Below are 23,006 nucleotides of genomic sequence, written 5' to 3'. Positions count from 1 at the left end.
AAGCCACCTCATTTTATAGGTTATGGAAGGATAGATATATCCCATAATATTGTTACAGATAGTCTTAAGGATGGATACCTTTACTAACTTTGGACACCATTAAGTCTGCCTGAGTATCAGAGCTATTGGTCTGTCTTGACACATAAAAAATAAGGAAAATATTAACTTGTTGTTTATCTAGGTATTAACATGGATTGAAATGGGAGGTTTGTTTTGGTAGTAGCAGTTCTTAAGATCTTATAAAAATAATTACTTAATTCAGAATTAATAATTATCTACTTTTGAAAGATTATGACCCAAATAACATTGACTTTTCTTTTTAAATTAATTTTCCATTTCAGCATAATTTTTGTGTCCTTCCTAGATACGATACAACATTCCTTGTCATCTAACTGAAATCTCTTGTGGACTTCTCTGCAATCAAATGTTAAAATGTGGAATGCATAAATGTAAAAGGATTTGTCACAAAGGAGAGTGTCTTATAGATGAGGTCTGCAAACAGCCTTGTACAATTGCTAGAATTGATTGTAATCATCCTTGTATGGCTTTGTGCCATCCATCTTCACCTTGCCCTATGAATTCTTGTAAAGCAAAGGTAGGTAAGCCAATTAATAGAAAAAACTTTGTTAGCAGTTGTACTACTATTGTATTATCCTAAAACAGTCATCTACCATTATGTTACCTGCTACCTGTTTTGGAGGTGCTCTCACGACCATTTTGAATTCACTTCTGTGTTTGGCCACTTCCGTCAGCACACTCTGATTTGGGATCTTCTCTTCCTCTTCTAGTCTATAATTTTCCCAGGTTTTCTGTCAAAACTCAGTGTCTTCCTGTCTCTCTCTGTATACCTGAATGAAGATGCCTTCTTTAGACTTAATGGACATGAATAAAAAGCATGGAGACAGGAATGAGCATGTGATACAGGGACAGTAAGGACATTGAGCTGAATAAAATGAAAGGGATGCTTTGGAGAATGTCAAGAGGTAAGGTTAGAAAACTGTGGGAAAATAGTTGTCCTGATCATAGGATCTCTGTCTCTTTCTCCTGGGATAACCCAGTATTCCCTCTGGTCCAACAAGTCCACAGTCAAACTCCTTAATTTCTCCTCTAAACCAGCTTCTTTTAACCATTTTTTCTCATTGCTATCAATGATACTAGCATTTCAATCTCCCAAACCAAAAATCTGCAGTCATCTTTGACTCACTCCTCTTCTCTTTTAATATTGTGGGCCATTCTGCTGTTAGGAAATGATCTAGGATAACTTTGCTCTGTCTGAAACAAATGGATGATCCATCTAGTTAACCAGTATGAAATTTTTTTCTAAGGTGTAAATAAATTTCACTTCAGATTTGGTGGAGGGCCTCAATTGACTATTATTAGGATCTTTCAGCATGGGAGGGAAAACTCAATAATTGTAGGCTGAGGATCTAGGCATGAAATTCATGAGCACCTCTACTTTGTAAAAGAGAAAAGGAAAGAGTTTAATGCTGAATAGATTTGATGCCCAGAAGCCTGGAAATATGAAATTAGTAAATAAATGTGAATTAGTGAAGAAAGATTCATTCATATTTCAGAGAGAAACAGAGATAATTGTATCGCTATAGAGTTATAATTTTTTGTAACATGCACATTCTTACTATTTTTCCCTAAAGTTTCTAGTTGTAAAAACCTTTAGAAAACTTCATTGAAAGTTTTTCAAGAGGGGCAGAAGAGAAGCTAAAAAATTATTGGGCCTGGGAGGAGAAGAACTCAGATGGAAGAATGGGTGGTGGTGAAAAAGAGCAGATTGACCCATGAGCTCATCACTGGTAGAATGGCCTTTTCCATGAACACTCACCTGGGTCTGTTCTTTCTTCCTTTTTAATGTCCCTCAGCTTTGCCTCTTCCTTTCTTTCTCAATACCTCTACCCTTTTCTAGGCCTAATGATCAGATCCTTCACTTACTGCAACATTTCTAACTAGTCTTACTGCTTCTTCTGTCTTCTTTCCTATTTTCGTCTTATTACTCCTCTGCCCAAGAACCTGTGGTGGGTGATCTTCAGTATCAAGTTCCAACTCTTCTTCCTGGCTTTCAGTCTTCTGTAATCTAACTATCTCACTTTATCTTGTACTTAAGTTTGAAATGTTGGAACAGACCTTAAGTATCATAAAGTCCAGTTCCTTCACTTTATAAATGAAGAAACTGAGGCCTAGAAAGGTAAAGTTATTTGCCCAAGGATTCACAGCCAGTTAGTGGCAAGCTTTCAGTTGGAATTCAGGTTTCTTACTTCCGTTGTTTTTTCTGCTTCATCAGACTCCCTCCTTACATGCTATTTATAGCATCTTCCAAATGTTTCTGTTACTGTTGGAGGCACCACCATCCTTGCCATTAATTCATGTTTGTATCCTCTTAAGTCATCTCCATCTCCCTGTCACTGTCCGTTATACCATATAGCTAATGATTTGCTAAATGTTGCCAGTTCTACCTTTATATCTTCTCACATTCAACTCCTTCTCTCCTTCTGAAGTATTGCAGTTTCCTCTGAATTAGCCTCTGTGCCACAATTGTGGCTCTGTTTTCATCAGTCTAGCCTCCACACATCTGCCATAATGTTCTTTCTAAAGCACAAGTATAAGAATGTCACTCCCTTGCTCGGTAACCTTCAGTGGCTCCCTCTTGCCTTAAGGATCAAATACAAATTGTTGTTTGATATTTAATATCTTTCACAACTTTGCTACAGTCTAGATTTTTAGATTAAATGCACATTTTGCGCTCTCTACTGTCTGGCAAAGCTGGCCCTGCTATTCTTTACTTATGATATTCCATAGCCCATCCTTGTACCATTGCACAGGCCATCCCCTATTTCTGGAATGTACTTCTTCCTCACATCTGTACTTCATATTTGTACATGTTTCCTTTTCAAGCTTACATTCCACTAAAAAGTGCTGCTAAGTATATAGCTACAAGTGCCTCCCATGCTGAAATTAAATTACATTTGTATTCTTTGTATTTTGAATTTGCTGATTTGTGTACATTTTGTTTCACTTGATAGATTGTAAGCTCTTTGTGGGCAGGGATAGTTTCATTTTTGTTTTTGTATCCCCAAGTACCTAGCACAGGGCCTTAGCCCCTGGTCGGCACTTAATGCCTGATGATTGATTTGTTTACATTTGTTCATTTTATCTTGCCAATTAAATGATGTTTGGGGTCAGTGACTGTCCTTTGTGTGTTTTCCATGGTCCATTCTACAATGTTGGGAATCACTCAGTAAATTGTTGAGTGAGTCTCATTTATTGATGTGGATTGAACTAATGTTGAAATTTTATACCAAGTAGACTTTCTCAATCCAGTTAAATCTTATAGGAGCTAAAATTATCTTTAAAATCATTATCTCCATTTTGCAAATGAAGAAACTAAAAATCAAGAATAAGGAGATTGTGCATGGTTAGAAAATAGCAGATGTAATGTCATAAAAAACTAAGCTAAAGAGGGGGTGAAGCACTAGAAACTGGAATTGCATGGTATTCAGGCTGATGCTGATGTCAACTGTGGCTTTCTGTGCTGACGATTGAATTGTAATATAATTGTAGGTGGAGCTACAGTGTGAATGTGGAAGAAGAAAAGAGACCATGGTTTGCTCTGAGGCATCTAGTACTTATCAGAGGTTGGTGCTATCCAGCTTTCCATTCTCCCCAAATTGTCACAATCTGAATAATACTTCTCAGTTTTCAAAGTGGTTTCTCTCATTTCACTTTACTCTCATAACACTGAAAAAGTCCATAATATCCCACTTTATAGATGAGAGTGAAGGGTAGACAGAATACATGACTTTAAAATCTCACTGCTCTTTGGTGGTAGGGGTAGGATTGAGACTTTGGCTTTTGGACTTCACCCCTGTGGTCACCTGCCATATTAAAGCCCCAGCCAGCCGTGGGTGAAGGGAAGGAGCCCTTCATTCTCTGTTAGGCTTTAGAAGCCTCCAGGAATTAAAGGTGGAGATGATCAAAGTGAAATTCTAGAGCAGAGCTGGAGAGGCAAGTGAGACAGGCATGAGGCTTGACTGGATAAAGCTTCAAGATCTAACAGTAGACACCAGTCTTTCAGCTGATGTTCTTTGCACTGAATTATGCTGGGGGTAAAATTAATCTTTATCTTATAAACCTTCATTTATCTCATAATTGAGTGCCTACTGTGTGCACAGTCCTATGTTAGAGAAGGCTAGAGTATGGGGGATATAAAGAAGGTTAAGTGAGGGTAGAACTCAGTCTAGTTGGGGAAACAAAAGTAATTAACACCATGGAAATAATGAGAGAGTAATTCGAAGCACTTTGTAATTAAATGCTAATAGTAAATAAGTTCAGAGAGATCAGTTAATTCTTAATATTGCTACAAAAGAGATTCCTATGGCCCATTATGTTTGTGATAAAATAATTAAATAATGTTTTGAGAGTTTTCAAAGGACACACTGATAGCAACTATGAAGATTATTTTCTGGAGGACAAGAAAACCACGTGGGTTCAGGCTGCTTTTGCTCTTGATTCATTAATTTTGCATTAAGGCAATGTAGGTTAAGTAGCTGCACATCTTTCATTCCATTTTTATGAGAGAGAGGCAAACAACCCAAAGCAACCTGATAGGGACTTTTTTTTTTTTAAAGGAAGTTTCACTGCTGTCCATGGTAATAATGGAATGGTCAGTAAACATTTATTAAGCACCTACTTTGTGCCAGGCATGGTGCTAAGTGCTGGGGATATAAAGAAGATAATATAATAGAGGTTTTATTATATAAAGTTTATACCCTGAAATTCCCTCTAAGTTAAATTTTACTCTAGCTCTTAAATATGATTTGTACTGTGATAGATCACAAAGGAGAAAGATATACTGAGGATTAGAGGTGGAGAAAGGCCAGGACTCAGAAAGATTTTTTTCCTGGGTGGACAGTAGCAAAGACTGAAATCTGATATCTGCCAGAGGCAGAAAGGATGTCCCAATTTGTCAATGTCTAGTTGACAAGATGAATCTTTGAGTAAATGTAAGGAAAGGAGTTCACTGCTAAGGGAAGTCTGAAAAGGGAAATGGAAGAGAATTGTAATCTGATTGTGAATGGGTGGGGCAGAGTCAGTTTGTGGGTGAATTTTTTAGGGTTTTGAGATTCAAAATAATGTGCAACATGAGTTTGTAGTGTAGCATCTTTGTTATTCTAATAAAAATGAATCATGACCTGTGTGTGTGAGATTGACTCTAAATGGTTACAATTTTAAGTCTAGAGCTTTTTTAAGATATCCTTTACAAATACACAAATATGTATTACTAATTTCTTGCTTCTCTTTCTGACTGTTGGTCCACAGGGAGTCCAGAGAGTCATAGAATTTTAGTATTGGAAGATGATTTTGAAGTAATCTAATCTTTCTTGATATTATAAGGATCCTTCTATAAGATCCCTAGCAGATGATCTCCAGCTTCTAAACACTTACAGTGATGTGATGCTCACTGCCTTACAAAGTAGCTCATTTCCTTGTTTCACAGCTGTACTTGTTAGAAATTTCTGCCTTTTCCTGATTTCTTCTGCCCTCTGGAAAATGTCTAATGCCTCTTCTGCATGAATCAGGAAGACCTGAGTTCAAATCCTCACTCAGACACTAACTAGCCATGCAGTCCTGCACAAATCACTTCACCTCTTGTCCTCAATTTCCTCATCTGTAAAATGGGGATAATAATAGCACCTAGCTCCGAAGGTGGTTGTGAGGATCCAGTGAGATAACATATGTAAAGCACTTTGCAAAGTTTAAAGTACTGTACAAATGTGTGCTCTTACTACGTGAAGCCAGTTGTTCTCCCTCCTATATTAGTTCAGTTAATTTTGAACCTAACTATAAGACTTTACTTTTGACTCTATTGATTTCCATCTTCTAGATCTGGCCTTAATTATTTCATTCATCACATTAGCCATTCTTCCTAGTTTGGTGTCATATGCAGATTTGATGAGCAAGTTCTCAAGATCCATGCAAGTTATTGAGTACAAAAAAAAATGAAAGGTTGAATAGGAAAGGAGTAAGAACAGAGCCTGGCAGCATACCCTTGTGTCCTTCCCCTAGAATAACATTAAGTCATTAATCAACACTCTTGTTTACAAGCTACAAATCTCTCTAACTGTATTATCTATTCTTTCTCCATTTTGTTCATGGTATCATGGAAAACTATGTTAAAGAACTTGTAAAAATCAGGATTCAGTAGAGAGACAACATTCCTATGGTGTACTAAACTGTTACTTACTCTTAACATTTCAAGGATCCATTATTTCATCAATATGAATGCTCTTTTAAAAAATTACGTTTTATTTTTTTCAATGAGCAAAAATCCCCCTCCTCCCCCACCTAACCCCTCCTCTCACTCTGTTTCACCATTGAGAATGAAGAAAAAACAAAAGCCTTATTACTGACATGTGTAGTCAAACAAAACACATTTCTGCATTGGCCATGTCCAAAAAGTATGTGTTTCATTCTATATTCTTGAGTCTTTCACCTCCCCATCAGGAGGTGGGTAGCCATATTTCATCATTAGTCCTCTGGAACTGTGGCTGGTTATTATACTGATGAGAGTTCAGAGTTGTTTGTCTTTACCATATTGTTGTCTTTGTATAAATTCTCCTGATTCTGCTCACTTCACTCTGCATCAATTCATATAAGCCTTCTCCAGGTTTCTCTGAAACCCATCCCTGTTAACATTTCTTGCAGCACAATAGTATTCCATCACATTTATATACCATAACTTATTCAGCCATTTCCCAATTGATGGGTACCTCCTTCATTTCTAGGTCTTTCATATAAAGTCTGGGATCATTTCTTTCCCTGGTTCACAGCCTATTTCTGTATGCCAGTGTACTCTGCATGTGCCCTGCTCTGTACCAGGCCCTGTCCCTAGTGTCCACAAGTCTCTGTGCTGACCACAACTGGAAAGTGACTCACTGTGCCTTTTTCTTGGATTTCTCCATCAGGATTCAGTCTAGTGCATTTTCTGGATTTGTTTGTGTGAGTTTTAGGTGAGGAGTTTCTTGCTGCACTGTTTCCTGCTACTGCACTATCTTGTCTCCACTAATATTCTTTCCTTAGTAGACAAAATTGATGAATTTCTAAGGCCAGAGAAATTTATTATCTAGTGTATAACTATGTGGTGCTGAAACTCTCTGCACTTAGCTTGATCTACATAACACACTGCTTACAAGGCCATAGTTGAAACTTTCCCAGCTTGGCAGTTTGTACTCATTTGGCATGGCCTTTGAGAACCCAATATCACAGCATTGCAGCATAAAGGTGGACTTCAGTGAAGGACTAGTCTTTAATCTTATAAAAATGGGAAATGAAGTTAATTTGGCCTGACTTTATTAGTGAAGGTCATACAAGCTATGTAAACCCAGAAGAATGCCTACAATTTAGCCCAGTTTGTTCTGGCTGCACAGTGGCAGAACCAAAATCCCCAGGCTTCTTGGATATTTCATCTTTTGGGTCCCCAGAATTTCATACCAAATTCTGTCCTTATTTATGGTACCTAGGCTTGCTTTCTGGGGATCTGGGGATCTACAAAGACTACAAAGCTGGGAATCATAAAGTTGGGATGACAGGAGCACTGAAGTTTCCTTTTGGTGAAATTAGATTTGCCTTCTAAATCATGTGTATATTTTTAGGCCTGGTTTGAGATAATTTGTTTTCGAGATACCACCTGGCAGACTTGGCAGCTTTTTGCCATATTGTTTCACTTAAATATGAGAGTGGTATTCAGCGATAAGGGACATTATATAACTTATTGAAGAGAAGCAGCATGGCTTAGGGAATCAAGAGCTCCAGGCCCCAGGCAGCTCTTTAGGACATTAAATTGCAGATCTACATCAGATACTAGAAGTTTCCTGTATCAATGAAATCATAAGAATGGTACTAAAGCTGTTGAAGTGGTCGTACCCATTGAGAAAGACTTTTTCTAAAAATCACTGTTTTTGATCAAATTTTTTATCAAATGTAATACTTTTCCTGTTATTTTCAGGATCGCTGCTATTTCTATGGCCACTAAAATAACTGACTTACAGCTTGGAGACTCAGTGGAGATAAGCAAGTTGATTACTAAAAAAGAAATTCACCAAACCAGGTAATTTTTTTAAAGGGAAATAAATGTACAGCAAGAAATAGTAATTCTCAAATAATTTTCAAAAGCAGAAAATAATCTTAATTGTATAATAATTATGAAACAGATACATTAGATGAATGCCTGTAGGTGCTTTTCCTCTTCTTTGGCTTTTCAATCAGATTATTTTCCCTCTATGTCACTTCTAAGATTGGTGTCACATTAAGGAAATGAGAATTTTGATGGATGAAGAAGAACTTAATTTTAAAGCATGTGATATAGTAAATGGGAAGGAATAGTTTTGATGGGATGCTATGACTGGGGACTTTGGGTAACATTTGAGCATTGGACACTTGGGCAAGGAAAGGTAGGAAAGAACCAAAGAAATTTCTACTGAGAAATTTTCTCTCAAGCTCACCACGTTCCATCCCTTCCTTCTAAGGACCAAAAAAATGAATTCCTTGACTTATCCAAGTCCAAATGAATACCTTGACTTATCCAAGGAGGCAGAATAAATTGGTTTCTCTAGTCTGGGGACATGCCTGCTGTTCAGTGAAGGATCTGGATCCCTGGGTTGCATCATGAAAGAGAAGGCTATGAAGAGACTGGCCCAGGATATTAGCTGTGCACAGCACACAAAAGGTGCCACCAGGACATGCTTAGTTTTTTTTTTGTTTTGTTTCATTTTTTTTAGGCAATTGGAGTTAAGTGATTTGCCCAGGGTCACACAGCTAGTAAGAGTCAAGTGTTTGGTCTGAGGCAGAATTTGAACTCAGGTCCTCCTGACTTCAGGCCCAGTGCTCTATCCACTGCACCACCTAGCTGCCCCATTTTTTTTTAATTTAATTTTTTTTTTCAGAACATGCTTAGTTGTTGGCAGTCAAATCAATCACGATCTTATAAGAATCAGCCCTTAAGAAAAACAGTATTACTATTTTACTATTTTTAAAATCTTCTTTTGGAGCAGATTTCTTGAATTCCATTTTTCAGAAATATGCTGTATCAGCACACTTCATGGCTGTAATAAAGATTGGAACTTTGTGAATATTTCACAGTATTTAACAGCTATATATTAAATTATGTGTACTTTGTACTGTTTTTAGATTTCATGATAAAAGTATACTGAGAAGCATTTATTCTGTTTCTTTTTTTCATTTACTAATCAAGGCTTCATTGTGATGAAGAGTGTTTAGCTCTGGAAAGGAAAAGGTAAGTCATATCTACTTGAAGTTAGGTTTTGTGGAACTGATTTTTTTAAATCTGTAAAATGAGGATGTGGGGAGAGGGAATCAACTAGATCATCCTTTCCCATTTTAAATCTTATAAACTCTTTAAAGAAAATAGTTATTGGTGAAATCATTAAGTATTTTATTCAACAACTACTATATGCTTAACACTGTTGTCAGGCACCATAGGGGCTACAAGAGATACATCAATGAAGTGTATATGTTCAATACACAATAACTAGGGAGACTTTGTAAATGTGATTATATACTCTCAATGTAATCCAGCTGCCCGCAGCACAGTAATTTCCAACCAGCACTCTTATTAATTCCATCTGAGAGGTTATTGATAAGGAAGATAGTAAATTTTGCAGCATACTTCTACACCAGGCCTGCACAACAGGCAGCCTGCCAAAGGATTTCAGGTGGCTGTCATGTGACCCACAGCAACCAACCATTGTCAGTCTGTCGTGTGTTCATGCAGGCCTGTTCTACAGTGTGACTGGTGATCCATCCTCCCCAGTCTATTTCCTCAACTGCACTTCTCCAGTGCATAATTAAATGTTCCATAGAGGAAAAATCAGAGGGTGCAGTAATGGTAAATAACAGTTCTCAAATTGTAAACATGTCCTATGGTGAATTTCACTTGGATTAATCCTTTCTCACAATAAAAAAAAAATGAACTGATAAGTTTTAAGTTCAGCAGCAGTGCCATCCAGAAGAACAGCTGACAATATTGGAGGTTATTAGTTTTATGTTATAAAAATGAGTGGGATGTATTCAGACAAGCAGTAGAGACAGTATATTATCATGAAAACATAAACATATAAAAATAGTAAAATGAAAATTTAACCTAGATAAAACACTGTTGATTTCAATTGGATTTCCATTTTGAATCTACTTAAATTCACCTTAGTTGTTTATTTACCATTGTTCTAAGTTTTCTCTCAGCCTTAGACATTATTTAATACTCTTCACTGCAAATGTACCCTTATTAAAGTACTTCAATGTAATTTAATTAAACTCATTGCCTCTCAGTGAAAATGAACACCTGGTAACCAATTCCAACCTTGTTATTTCCTAAGTCTTCTCTTTTAAGCTAAATAAGTTATATTTAGCTTATATTTTACTCTGTACTTTTCATCCTTATTTTCAAAAAAACCAATTAATCCTCATTTCATATTTGTCACATTTACTCATTTTATTTTCCCTTATGTCTAACAAACCAGTTATTTAATTTTCTTTCTTAATTTCAGGCGACTAGCAGAGGCTCTTAATATCAGTGAAAGTTCTGACCCTTTTAATGTACGCTCTGGGTCAAGATACAGTGATAGCCTGAAAGAAGATGCTAGGTATGTGGCTTCAGGTGCTTTGGGGCAAGTACTTTGTAAAACTAAAGAGCTATTAGATCACTTAGAATTTATGATTATTTGTGAAGATACTAATAAAAATTCTGTTTAATTTTCTTTCATAACAAATTCTGGTATTTTAAAAATATTTTTCATTGTCTTAAATTTGTTCAGGAAATTGACAAGAGAATAAAACTCATTAAACTTTGTCACTTTATCTCAGTTAAGTTGCAAGAGCTATGGGAGTTGTGCTAAACTTCTAGAGACTAGAGAACAGAGAAATTATAGCTGTGTTGGACAGAACAGAATTCTTAAAACTTATTTGTGGCATTTTCAAATGGTGAAGAAAATGTGTTTTCTGATCTTGTAAAGAGAACTACAAAGTGATTGTGATACTGCCTAGTTCAGAAAGGAAGCCCAGAGGTAGTTAATCCAGGTGGGGAAGGTAGTGAGATTATTCTCTGGCAAGAAAAAACTGTTAATTGGAGTAGAAAAGTCACCAAAATGAGAAGTGAAGGGTGCACTTAGAAAAATAGATATGTATATTTGAATGTTGCTGGTTTTCTCATATATATCTTTAAAACAGTGTTTGTAAACTAGTTAATTTTTAGCTGCTTGCCTACTTCAGTAAGTTGGTATCTCTAATTTGTCATCTATACAGACTTCCTTCAAAGGTTCATTTTGTAACCTGACCGCACCTTTTCATTTTATGCCATTCTGGTCTATAAATCCTGTACAAAGAATGCTTTCAATTTGCTGCGTGCTTTTCTCTTTGTCTCTTAATATTAAAATGGGCATCTGTGAAGTACACAGACTCTCTCTCCATTGTTCGTAGATGTCTTTTGTGCTGATTTCTTGCGGGCATTTCATCTTGGGTAATGTGCTGCAGCCTGTTAGCACCTATAGTACATCTATCACCCTTTCAGTGATCCATAATTTTGATGCTTCGTAGGTTGTCAAGGAATTTGAAAGCTATTTGGTGTTTTTAAAGGATGATTTTCTTGTTTCAAGGAAGAAGCGTGGGGTTGTCGGAAGCACTTTGCAATCTCCTAAATGCAATTCAAACTTTTTTTTTTACTGTGGACCTAGTTTTTTGTCCGTCTGTATTGTCTATGCAATAGATATGTCATTCACTGATCTGTCTATCCAACTGCATAGTATAGTTCACACAATAAACAATCTATGTTCACCTGGCTCCACCCCCGCCCCGTTGGATTACTGGGCTGAATTTTACAGTGATTTTAGATCTAATTTAGGTGTCTCTCTAGAATTGTAGGGCTTGTGCAATCAGCAAAATGTCAAGAGGACCTCACTATCTATAGAGAAAATTTTTTTTTTATTTTTATTTATTTCTTAATAAATTATTTTATTTTGGGGCAGCTAGGTGGTGCAGTGGATAGATACTGGCCCTGAAGTCAGGAGGACCTAAGTTCAAATTCGGCCTCAGACTGTGTGACCCTGGGCAAGTCACTTAACCCTAATTGCCTAAAAAAAAAAAAAAACCAAAAAAAAATTTTATTTCTTTAAATATTTCCCAATTACATGTAAAAAAAATTTTAACAATCACTTTTTAAAATTTTGACTTCCAAATTTTCTCCTTTTCTCTTGTTTGCCCCCTGTCCTTGAGAAGGCAAGCATTTTGATTTCAGTTATACATGTGAGGTCTGTGACTTTTTGTGCCTCTTTTACTGTTAGGCCAGTTCTCTTTCTTAAGTTGTTATTTTCTTCAGCACTTTTTTGTGCCTCTTTTTTACTAAGCTGTTAATTCTCTTTCCATAATTTTCTTCCATCACTCTCCTTTCTTTTCCCAATTTTTTTCTCTACCACTCTTATCTCCTCCTTTAACTCTTGCAGGAATTCTTGTTGGTTCAATTAGCAGTTTTCTTTGAGGTTTTATTTGTAGCTGTTTTCACATTGTTCTCTTCTGAGTTTATGTCTTGATGTTCCCAGCCACTGTAGTAGCTTTTTTTTTTGTTTGCTCATTTTTCTAGCCTATTTCTTAACTTTGAATTTTATGTTCAAGTTGGGCCCTGCTCATGTGGGGTGGGGAGGCATTTTTCCAAGCTTCTGTCTTTTTCATGCTACTGTTTTCAGAGCTCGTTCTGGAGTTCTGCAAGTTTTTGTTGTTTCCAAGGGGTGTGATCCTGGGAAGGGTGTGGTCACTGCCCTCCTGGTGTGCTGTCTGGTCTTTACCCAGGAATGGCCCTGGTTCCCTGCACCCACAAGTACAAATGCTCTCTTTGCCTTGGAATTGCAAGGCCCCTGCTCTCTTGTGACCGACCCTCTCTGCCCTGGAACTGCTACCCAGAACTACATATAGGCAGTAGAGTTGCCAGCGAGTGCCAGCAGAGAGTCCCCTGTAATCTCTTTCGGACCAGTGGTCTGACTCCCTATCAGTTTTCGAGCAGAGAGCTCCTGAAGATGCTGCTGCTGCTGCATCCGCCATTGTTGCTGCAGCTGTTGTTGCTATGGTAGCATCTGTGGGCTCCGACAGGCTTTCGCTCTGGTGTCACAAACTTCTGCTGACCTGAGTTTTCTTAGGCCAGAAAAAAAAAGTCTCACCCTGATCTTGTGTTGGCTCTGCTGCTCCGAAATTTTATTTGAGGCATTATTTTAAAGTTGTTTGGAAGACAGTGTTGAGAGTTCGGCTGAGTTGCCTCTATTCTACCATCTTGGCTCTGCCTCCCATCTTCTGTTTTTCTAAAAATCATGTTGCCAGAGGACTACTCACTGACTCAGGATAACAGAAAGAGCTGAGAGAAAAGGCCATGGGAGAGACAGTTCTTTCCTCAAATTGCTCCCTACATGGCTGTTTACACTTCTGTGAGCTTTTATTTCCTCTTTGCTCTGCATCTCCCTTTCCTTTTTCTCTGTCTTTCATTCTGTCCCTTCTTCCATCTCCCATTCTCAAGTTTCTGACAGTGTAATATTTAGTTTTCCTTTCTTTTGTCCTTTTCATATTTGTTGGCCAGGAGTGGGAAGGTTATAGTAAAAAAAATCAAGTTTGCTAGAAAAAGTTCATGGATAAGATAATTAAAATAATTTCTAATTACAGGAAGGACTTAAAATTTGTCAGTGACGTTGAAAAGGAAATGAAAGCTCTTGTGGAAGCTGTAAATAAGGTTGGTAGCCAAAGATCTGAACCAATGCCAAAAACTCAACTTGTAACACAAAAAATAAATTTCACCTGCATTGGAGTTGGTGGAACAATCTTGTAAAGAAAGGAATGGGAATAGGGAGATTCATTTGCAGACAGCACTGGCAAGTACAAAGATGATATTTGCATTGCTCGCAAGTGCAGGTGGTCACGACATTCAATCAGCAAGCATTTACGAAGTTTCTGTGATGTGTCAGGCGCTGTCCTAAGCCTTGGGGATACGGACACAAAGAGTGAAACAAGTCCTGCTCTCCAGGAGTTTATAGTACCAGCTAAAGTGTGAACTGGGAGCTGTAGTTAAGAAAAATTATAATAGAGGACCTGTGAATCAAACAGCAAAACACAGTTTTGTACATGTAGTATTTAACTCCTGATTTTAAAGTTAGTAATATAATCTAGATTTCTTGGTGAAATCTAGGTAATTGACTGAAATCTAAGTCAAAGGTGTTATTTGCATTAGGAGTTATGTTAAGAGTTTTCTAATTTCTGAGTGACTTAAGTTATCTTGTCTCTCTTCTCTTTCCAATACAGGGAAAAAATGTTAAGAAAAGTCATTGCTACCCTCCTATGAATAGAGACCATCGAAAGCTCATCTATGAGTTGGCCCAGATTTATGGTATTGACAGTGTGAGTTATGACAGTGAACCAAAGCGGAACGTTGTTATCACTGCAGTGAGGTATGTTGTATTTTACTCTCCTATTCTGAATTGTAGAGCAACCTGTAATAATTTTAAGGTTTTGAAAATTTCTTTCAGAAATCGATTTGCTTTTGCATGGCAGCCTTACTCTGTGAAAGTTCTAAGTTCTGAATCAAAAAGAGAGGGTCCCTGCCTCATTCAGAGGAGCTGAATTATCCCAGATATGAATGAATGTCTGGCGAAATGCTTTTATCAAATGTTTCTCCAGTGTCAGATGGACTTTCCTCTCACCTGCCAGACAGTGGAATGCTACGTGTAAACGCAGAGAACGTAGAACGGCTCCTCACATCTGGAAGCCACTCCAGGGGACTGCCCACCACATCTGCCAGTCTTTACATTTAAATATGTCTTGGTCAACAGGCATTTATTAAGTGCATGCTGTATGTCTGGAACTGAGCTAGGAGCTGGGGATACATATACAAAAATGAAACAATTGCTGTTCCAAAGCAGCTTATGATCTATTGAGGGAGAGACAAGTATGTACATAAGTTCATACAGATAAATACAAGGTAGTTGAAAGAGGGCACTAATAGTTGAGGAGATCAGGAAATGCTTCATGTAGATAGTAGTGAGGGAGCTACATCTAGAAGGAAAAGGGCAGTTCAAGGAGGCAGGGATGAGGAAGGAATGCAAAGTCCTGGAGACAGGAGATGGGATAAATACTGTGTGGGAGAAGAGAAGGCCAGTGGCACAATGACACCAGAAAGATTAGGACCAAATATAAGGTGCAGTTTTTATTATATTCTAAAAGTAACTGGGAACTCTGGGAGTTTATGGAATAGGGGAGTGGCCTGGTGAGATCGCTTATGGAAAATTGCTTTGGCCACATTAGGAGGCATGGGTTGGCAGTAGTGAAAGTTGTGAGGCAGAGATAGGGAACACGTATAGAAGAATAGTTTGACCTTCCCCCAGGAAGGTCTTGTCTGGTACAAGGCACATGATTACCGCACAGCCAAGCCCTCTTAGGTAGGTTATAGTCCTAATGGCAGCAATTAAGTCTTCTATTCAATGTTTCCTAGAAGAATTCTATCCTTCTAACAGCCCCATGTTTCCTTAAGGCCTACATCTCTTATTAAGTTATAACCTAGATGCAAGTAGTTGTTTATTATTCCTTCCTAAGGAGAACTTGGGGCAGCTAGGTGGCACTGTGGATAGAACGCTGGGCCTGGAGTCAGGAAGACTCATCTTCATGAGTTCAATAGTTGTGTGACCCTGGGCAAGTCACTTCACCCTGTTTGCCTCAGTTTCTCATCTGTAAAATGAGCTGGAGAAGGAAATAGCAAACTACTCCAATATCTTTGCCCAACAAACCCCAAATGGGGTCATGAAGAGTTGTACATGACTGGAAATGACTGAACAACAACAAAGGAGAACTTACCACTCAGAGACTCACAGGTTACTCCTGACTTGAAGGTATCTGGACCTTTTGCTGTGGCTGATAGAAACTCCTTCTCTGTGGAGAGGCTGTTGTTTGGTGCTATACAAGGATATCCTGGGCTAGATAGCATACACTTAATAATTAGTCCTTAGTCATCAGTCTCTCAAAAAGTCAGAATGAGCACAAAACACAGTTTTTGCACACTTTTAAACCTTAAAATCATAGCTTTAATGTACATACTTGGACAAAAACATTAATGGTAGCAATTGTTCATTGCCTATTAATCTTTACTTGTATACAACATTAAAATCTTCCTATAGTACATATCCCAAAATTGTAACTCAGGATTTTCCCCTCCCAGGTCACCTTTTTACCCCAGACAATCCAACTTTATCATATACCTATAAATACATTGCTCTTGTGGTGTTTTTTTTTTTTTAGCAGCCTGTCTTCCTGCCATCAGTAGGTCAGAATGACCTTCACAGATATTACCTCATCTTTCCTACCTTCCACATCCAAAACAAATTCTCTTAGAGACTTCTTTTCCTGTCTTACTTTGATATTTTAGAATTCATTTCAGGCCATTTCAAGTCATTAGCAGAACCACAGCCAAGTGTTCCCTTCCTATTTTAGCTCTTACGGCATTTCCCCAAGAAATTGGTCATGGAACCAGAAAAGAACCAAAAACTACTAAAGAGGAAACTGAGTCAGTGGTTGAAAAATCAAACGGGTAGGGAATGCCTAGAATCTGAAGTTTATATATCAATCTTAGGTAATTGACATGAAGGAAATGAAAATTTTTAGGTGAGTCAGCATTAGGTATAATAGTCAGACAGAGTGCATTTATTAAGTATCTACTTTGAGCCAGGCACTAGGGATACAAAGACAAAAATGCCCATGATGTGGCACAGTGGATAGAGCACTGTCCTTGGAGTCAGGAAGACCTGAGTTCAAATCCAGCCTCAGACACTTGACACTTACTAGTTGTGTGACCCTGGGCAAATCACTGAATTCCGTTGCCTAGCCAAAAAAAAAAAAAAATGCCCACGAGTAACTTACATTCTATCAGGAAAGGTATATACGCGTGTGTACGTGCATGTGCACACATGCATGTATGCATAAATTTTAAAACCAGACCTGTGATTTCATTAGGGTAGGGAGTCTGCAGTGAAGAACCTCCTCTACCAATGGAGATTGACACCCTCTCTCTAATTTATATTCTTTTTGTCGCAATGGGCCACCAGAAGCTTGAGTGGTTTGTCCAAGGTCATACGAGCTAACTTGCGTCAGAGGTGGAGCTCAATCTGAGGTCTTTATACACACACACACACACACACACACGCACGCACGCACAGAGTAAACAAAGTAATTTCTGGGAAGATTATGAAATGCCTCCTTTAGGAAACAGATAATGCTAAGTACTGAGTATGTTTGCTGACTAAATGATTATTTAACATTTTGTGTTTTCTTTTATTAGAGGGAAGTCTCTTTGTCCTCCTGTAAGTCTCACAGATGTACTGGAGAGGGAAATACAGTCAAGACCTCCACCACCAATTCCTCATCACAAACAACAGACAGATAAGTAAGAATTCTTTACTTATACTAGTAGAAGTAGAGAATTATCCAAGGCCCTCTAGAGGTACACTTCAGTCTTGAACTCTGATTATTTACATGTTTTCTTTCCCACTGTGCTTGCAGCACAAATAGTTACCATCAAAGTACTACAGATTATTAAGGCTACAAAAGACCTTGAATATGTTCTGACTTCCTTTGTATAGATAAGGAAACAGAGGCCCAGAGAAGTAAAGAGAAAAGCAAGATAACATCAGAGCTTCTCTTTGTCCACCTCTTTGAGAGGACCCACTAAGTATACTAGGGGCTTTCCTCTTTCTAGATGTTTCTGATTTCTAGATGTTGTGTAGATACCATTGGAGTTTCTGAACTCCAGTTTTCCCTTGATATCCCTATATTGCTAGCTCCCTAATAATATCCTTTACGCTACATCTCCTCAGAAATTTTAAGTGTTGCAGTAACATACCCCCCACTGTTGTCCTTTAGGTGACCCAGAACTATAGGTCCTCAGATATAGATGGTTTGTGATTTGAAGCTATACAGCATCACTGGAAGAGTGTTGATGTTAAAAAGAAGGACCTCTGTTTCATGGAGAAGCTGCACGATTTCCAAAAGCAATGCAGCTCACTTTCTTGCTTCTGTTCCATTCTGGGCTGAGCTCGTTGGGTGTCTGCAGCCTATCCAACTGATATGTCAGTTTCATGGGCTTTCCACCCAGTTGTTATTATCTGAACAAGATAGTCTTTATCTACTTAGTTTTTTCTGTTGGGTTTTTAGGCGAGATTCTTAACTAAATATCTTTTAGTAGGTTTGTCATTGTCCCAGGAATTAATACAATCAATCCAGTGTCTTTCTGTGAATGATAGTACCTGCTGGTGGTGCCTTCCTTCTTGAATACTTTTCTGTCTATGCTGTATATCTCTTTGGAATTTCTGTAAATTTCCTTCGAGAACTTCATTATTTATGGGAAAACCCATTTCCATTTGGATTCAGCCCTGAAAATCATCTACAACCATAGCAAGCTTTCTCTGTTTGATCCCTTGCTTGATGTTAATAATCAGTAAGTTGTCAAAGTCATATCTTTTAAAGGAATCTTAAATGATTTTGCCATGTATGCCAGGTACTTTGTTAGAGCCCTTAAGGTAGCTTTTTCCTGTACCAAATTAAATGTTTTTATAGTCAGCAAACAATAAGCACAGTGGGAGCTGATAATTTCTACATCTTCCAGGCAGTGATGTGACTGAACGTGCAACCTGCTGAAGACTATCCTTTGAAAAAGCTTCTGTGTCATTACTTCATCAAGGTGCCCTAAATACATGTATAGATTCTCATAAACATTTTGTAGAGGTGGAAAAGTGAGAGTATAGTTATTGATAATTTCTCAGTCCCTTTTATTCCCAGTAACAATATCTGTTTTTGAAGGGGTGTCCTGTCCTCTTTCAGGTATTGGGAATTGATTCCTCAAAGGACTCAAAACTGTGACACCTCCTAATTGTATATGTAGTCTAGCCCAGCTTTTCTCATCCTTTCTTTAGTGTAGTTTCTACTTCATCTTGCAGGATAGCAGGGACTGTGATATTAGATTTCATATATTATGGTTCTGTCATACTTTGTTGTAGACTCCTTGATAATCTTTTCCATTTTTCATATTATCCTTCTATTTTTATCCTTAATGATTTCAAGTTTTATAGTTTAATTGGGTCCCTCAATAAGCCTTGCTTATAATCTTCTACCTCTTCTGTAAGATTTTACAAACTAGTTTATATTTTGATCTGATATAGTCCTTAGCTACCAGTTGGCAAGGATATCAATTGATTTTCAACTAATATTGTAGTCTCTTCATCCCCTTATAGTTAGCAATTGATTTATGTTGGTTAAACTTTCTTAGGAAATGGTGTTAATGTTGATTAAGGCTGGGTTTTTTTTTAATCAGTTTCCCATCTTTCATTGTCTCATTTTTTAAGTAGGTTAGGTTTAAGTTGCGTCATTTTTATGCTGTTTTATTTTTTTCTAATTTTAGATGATTCTTATCTTTTTCTAATACGTCTTACTGTGCAAAGAGCAGATTGAGAAATGACTCCCACATAGAATTTTCCTGTCATTATATAATTAGTTTTAGTTTTGAGATATTAATTTGATTCTTGCTGTATCCAACACCTCCCAACGCTTTTCTTGAAAAGAATATTCAGACTTCTGTATGTTCTGCAAATTTGTGGTTTTTCTCATTTCTAAGTCTTGAACTGTGTTTTCCAAGATTGCTTTGTCTTCCCCATGCCTGCTTTTGCACTGAAGTTGCTGAATAATTAGGCTGCTGGTGTCTCAGTAGATACAATCAGTAAGACCTGAATGCAGCTGAGGCCTCAGACACTTAATAGCCATGTTAACCCTGGACAGGACATTTAACCTTTATCTGCCCCATTTTCCTCATCTCTAAAAAGGGGATAATAGCACCTGCCTCCCAAGGGCTGTTGTGAGGATAAAATGATGTAATATTTATAAAGTGCTTTGCAAATCTTAAAGCGTTATATACATGTTAACTAATACTATTTTTGTTGTTATAGTATACATTGATATAATGAAAGACTTTATTGAATTCTTTACTTTCTCTTCCACTTTATTCTTTGCAATTAATGTTGGCATAAAAGTTGCAGTTATCTTCTTGGTAGATTTTTTTTTTTTTGTCAAGTGTTTATCATGAACTCTGCAATATGAGATAACCAAGTATCTCACTAAATGATACCACTTGTTGCCCTTGAATCAGTATAAAACTAACTCCATCAACTCCTTTATTTGTTTTTCTAAGGAGAATGGTATCAGTCACCCTTCATTTAACTGTAATACACTTCTTTAAACATTTAAAAAGCCCTGTTAGTCAAAACTTTGGAGATATGTTCATTATTTTTGCATTTTTCTTAAAAAATGTGAAATAGTTATCCTTTTTTTAAAGGTACAATCATTTGAAATATTGGGGACATTTTTTTGTTCTTGCTCAGTTATTTGATGCATATTGCATGCTAGAACATTGATGTTTTATATCCTTCAGCTGTATTGAATTTAATTTTTATTAAATGTTTTTTAAATAAAGTACTACGTAAAATTGTGGAAGGGGGAGCATGGTCTATATAATAGACGGAGTTGTTGGACTTGGAATCAAAAGATCATGGTTTGAATTTTGTTGACTATTTAATAGCCTGATGATTATATATTTTTTTCCCCTTATGACTTTAGGTAAGTAAGTTAGCCTTAGAAACATAGTTTCCTTATAGATAGGAAATACTACTTGTCCTTGCCTATTTATCAATGTGGGTATAATTAAATGAGATAATGGCTTTGAAAGAGCTTTGTTATTATGCTAATGTTGTTACTATTAATGCATTAGCCACATAGTAAGGCTGTAAATTGATAAGGCTATTCTCATCACTCGTACGTACATTCTTTATTTTATAGTCAAACTTTGTATATATTAAATAGTGTAATGGTTCTGATATATTGAAACCGTTTTACAACGTTTGGCAGATGGTAAATTAATCAACTTCCAAAAAACATACAACTCTTCTAAAACATTATTTTTCCTCAAAACTTGATTCTCATCATATGATTGTTTTTATTTCAGGAATCCTGGTAGCAGCGGATTGCAGAAAGTAGCAAAGGAACCAGTCATTGACTACTTTGATGTTCAAGATTGAGGAAGATAGTGTGCCAATCAGAAGTCTAGAAGTCTAATTTAGATGTAATGAAAAGACTGATTCATTTACCAACTGACATAATCATCATGCAAGTTTTTAACTCCCATGTAATCAGTGTTTAGCACACTGTTTTGTACTGCTAGGTCCAGAGCATGAGTGTGCTCAGAAATTGACAATTATTCCTGCCTGTACAGAGAGTTTCAATGTAATTCAAACTCTGCTTGTATATTTACTGAGTATCTTACTATCCTCCCCCCTCCTCCACCTTTTTTTTTAGCAACTTGCTGTACTTTAGTACTTGCAACTTAGTACTTGTATAGTTACAATGCTAATTAGAAAGGGGAAGGGAAAGTGTTGGTTTGGATTTTTTTTTTAAAGAAACCAGAACTGCCATTTGATTTTATTATCTGTTGCATTATTGTAATTTTAATGGAATTGGAATATCTTAATGACTTGTGATGAAAATGAGATTTACGGTTTTCACTGGAACATCACTAACTCGAGTTTTCTTTATGCTTGTTCATCTGAAAGTAATTGTCGTCACCATAGTTTATGCATTCTAGCTCAATAAGTTATTCATTTCTAGTAATCTTTAGAAAAAAGCAGGCAAGTTCTCTACAGAGTAAGACATTATTCTTCTTTATCTGATATCAGATGGGTGGGTGGTAAGGGGTAGATTCTACATCTGAAACATCATAAAATTTACTGAAGAATTTGACAAACCTACAGCTGATGCACCTGACACAGTTAATATAATTACATAAATCTTGGTCAGAGAAAGCATCAGATTTCTAGAATTTATTTTTCTGTGAGAATCTAATTGTACCATCTAATTCATTTCAACCACAAACATTTATTAAATGCCTTTGTTCAAGTCATTATGCTATACCCTGAGAGTACTGAGACATAAACAAAACAGTCCACAGTAAAGAAACTTACATTTTGTGAGGAAAGACAAGGACTACTAAAGAATCCCATTCTTTAGAGTGGGAACTATCTGGTAAACTTTCCCCCAGTCAATTCAAGCCTCCCAGAAAGTACAAGTTGGGAACCAAAGGATGCTTTACTTCGATGGTGAGAAGTTTAGGGGCATGGTTTATTTATAGTATTGATTAGCATCAGACAGTTCCATTTAGTTATTTATAATTATCATTCTTTTCACCAGAAACAACTCATCTGATTTCTTTAGACCATCTTCCATGCCTAAATCCTGAGCGTCCTGCATTGAGCCTCTGGGCAAAGGTCTTTCCTATTTAGGCTGAGGCTAAATTGTACAGACTCCGTAGCTTCATCTTCACCACTTTCAGGGTCTCTCTCCTTCTGGCCCCATAAGTTTACTCCTGTTTGGTGCCCGGGTTCTTGTTAAAACCACATTGCCTTCCTTTCTCAAGTGTAAATACTGAGCCTTTTTATAGTAATAGAAAGGCAAGGAATCAGTGGAAGCAAAGAGATTAAAAGAGAGAAAGAGAATGATGATGGAAGGAAGGACTGTAGTTCAAGAGAGAGAGAAAATGGAGATGAAATTTTGAATTGTGGAGACAGAGAAGTAACACAACACACATGGGTTGAGGCAATGTAGGCAAGTCATTTAAAGCTTCAGTGTCTCAGCTCTCTGTAGACAGGCTGCTGGTCTGCATCAGTGAGTTTGCACACGTGAAATCATGGGGGCGGACCTTTCCTCCACCCCCCCCACCCCTCCATAGTGGAGTGATGGGTAGCAGTGAGGAGTGATAGCTCAGGGTTGTGCACTCACTTTCGAGCAGAAGACCTATGTTCAAATTCTGGTTCTGTCACCTCTGTGACTTTTTTTTTGTTGTCATTCAGTTGTGTCTGATTCTTTTTGACTCTATT

At 37.3% G+C, this 23,006-nt stretch overlaps 1 protein-coding gene across 1 annotated transcript in view; it reads left to right on the top strand.

Annotated features, from left to right (window-relative positions):
• The window catches only part of NFX1 (nuclear transcription factor, X-box binding 1), a 73,925-nt gene extending 52,281 nt beyond the window's left edge, over positions 1 to 21,644 (top strand). The window contains 9 exon segments of the mRNA XM_027874771.1: positions 365 to 595; positions 3,571 to 3,644; positions 8,015 to 8,116; positions 9,260 to 9,301; positions 10,572 to 10,667; positions 13,720 to 13,786; positions 14,353 to 14,498; positions 17,375 to 17,479; positions 21,083 to 21,644. Of these exon segments, the coding sequence (XP_027730572.1) occupies positions 365 to 595; positions 3,571 to 3,644; positions 8,015 to 8,116; positions 9,260 to 9,301; positions 10,572 to 10,667; positions 13,720 to 13,786; positions 14,353 to 14,498; positions 17,375 to 17,479; positions 21,083 to 21,155 (936 nt within the window). The 3' untranslated portion in view covers positions 21,156 to 21,644.
• Positions 21,645 to 23,006: the final 1,362 nt, after the last annotated feature.

Source organism: Vombatus ursinus, unplaced genomic scaffold, assembly GCF_900497805.2.
Source record: "Vombatus ursinus unplaced genomic scaffold, bare-nosed wombat genome assembly UNPS02014807.1, whole genome shotgun sequence".
NCBI lineage: Eukaryota > Metazoa > Chordata > Mammalia > Diprotodontia > Vombatidae > Vombatus > Vombatus ursinus.
This window is presented reverse-complemented; position numbering and strand designations above follow the sequence as displayed.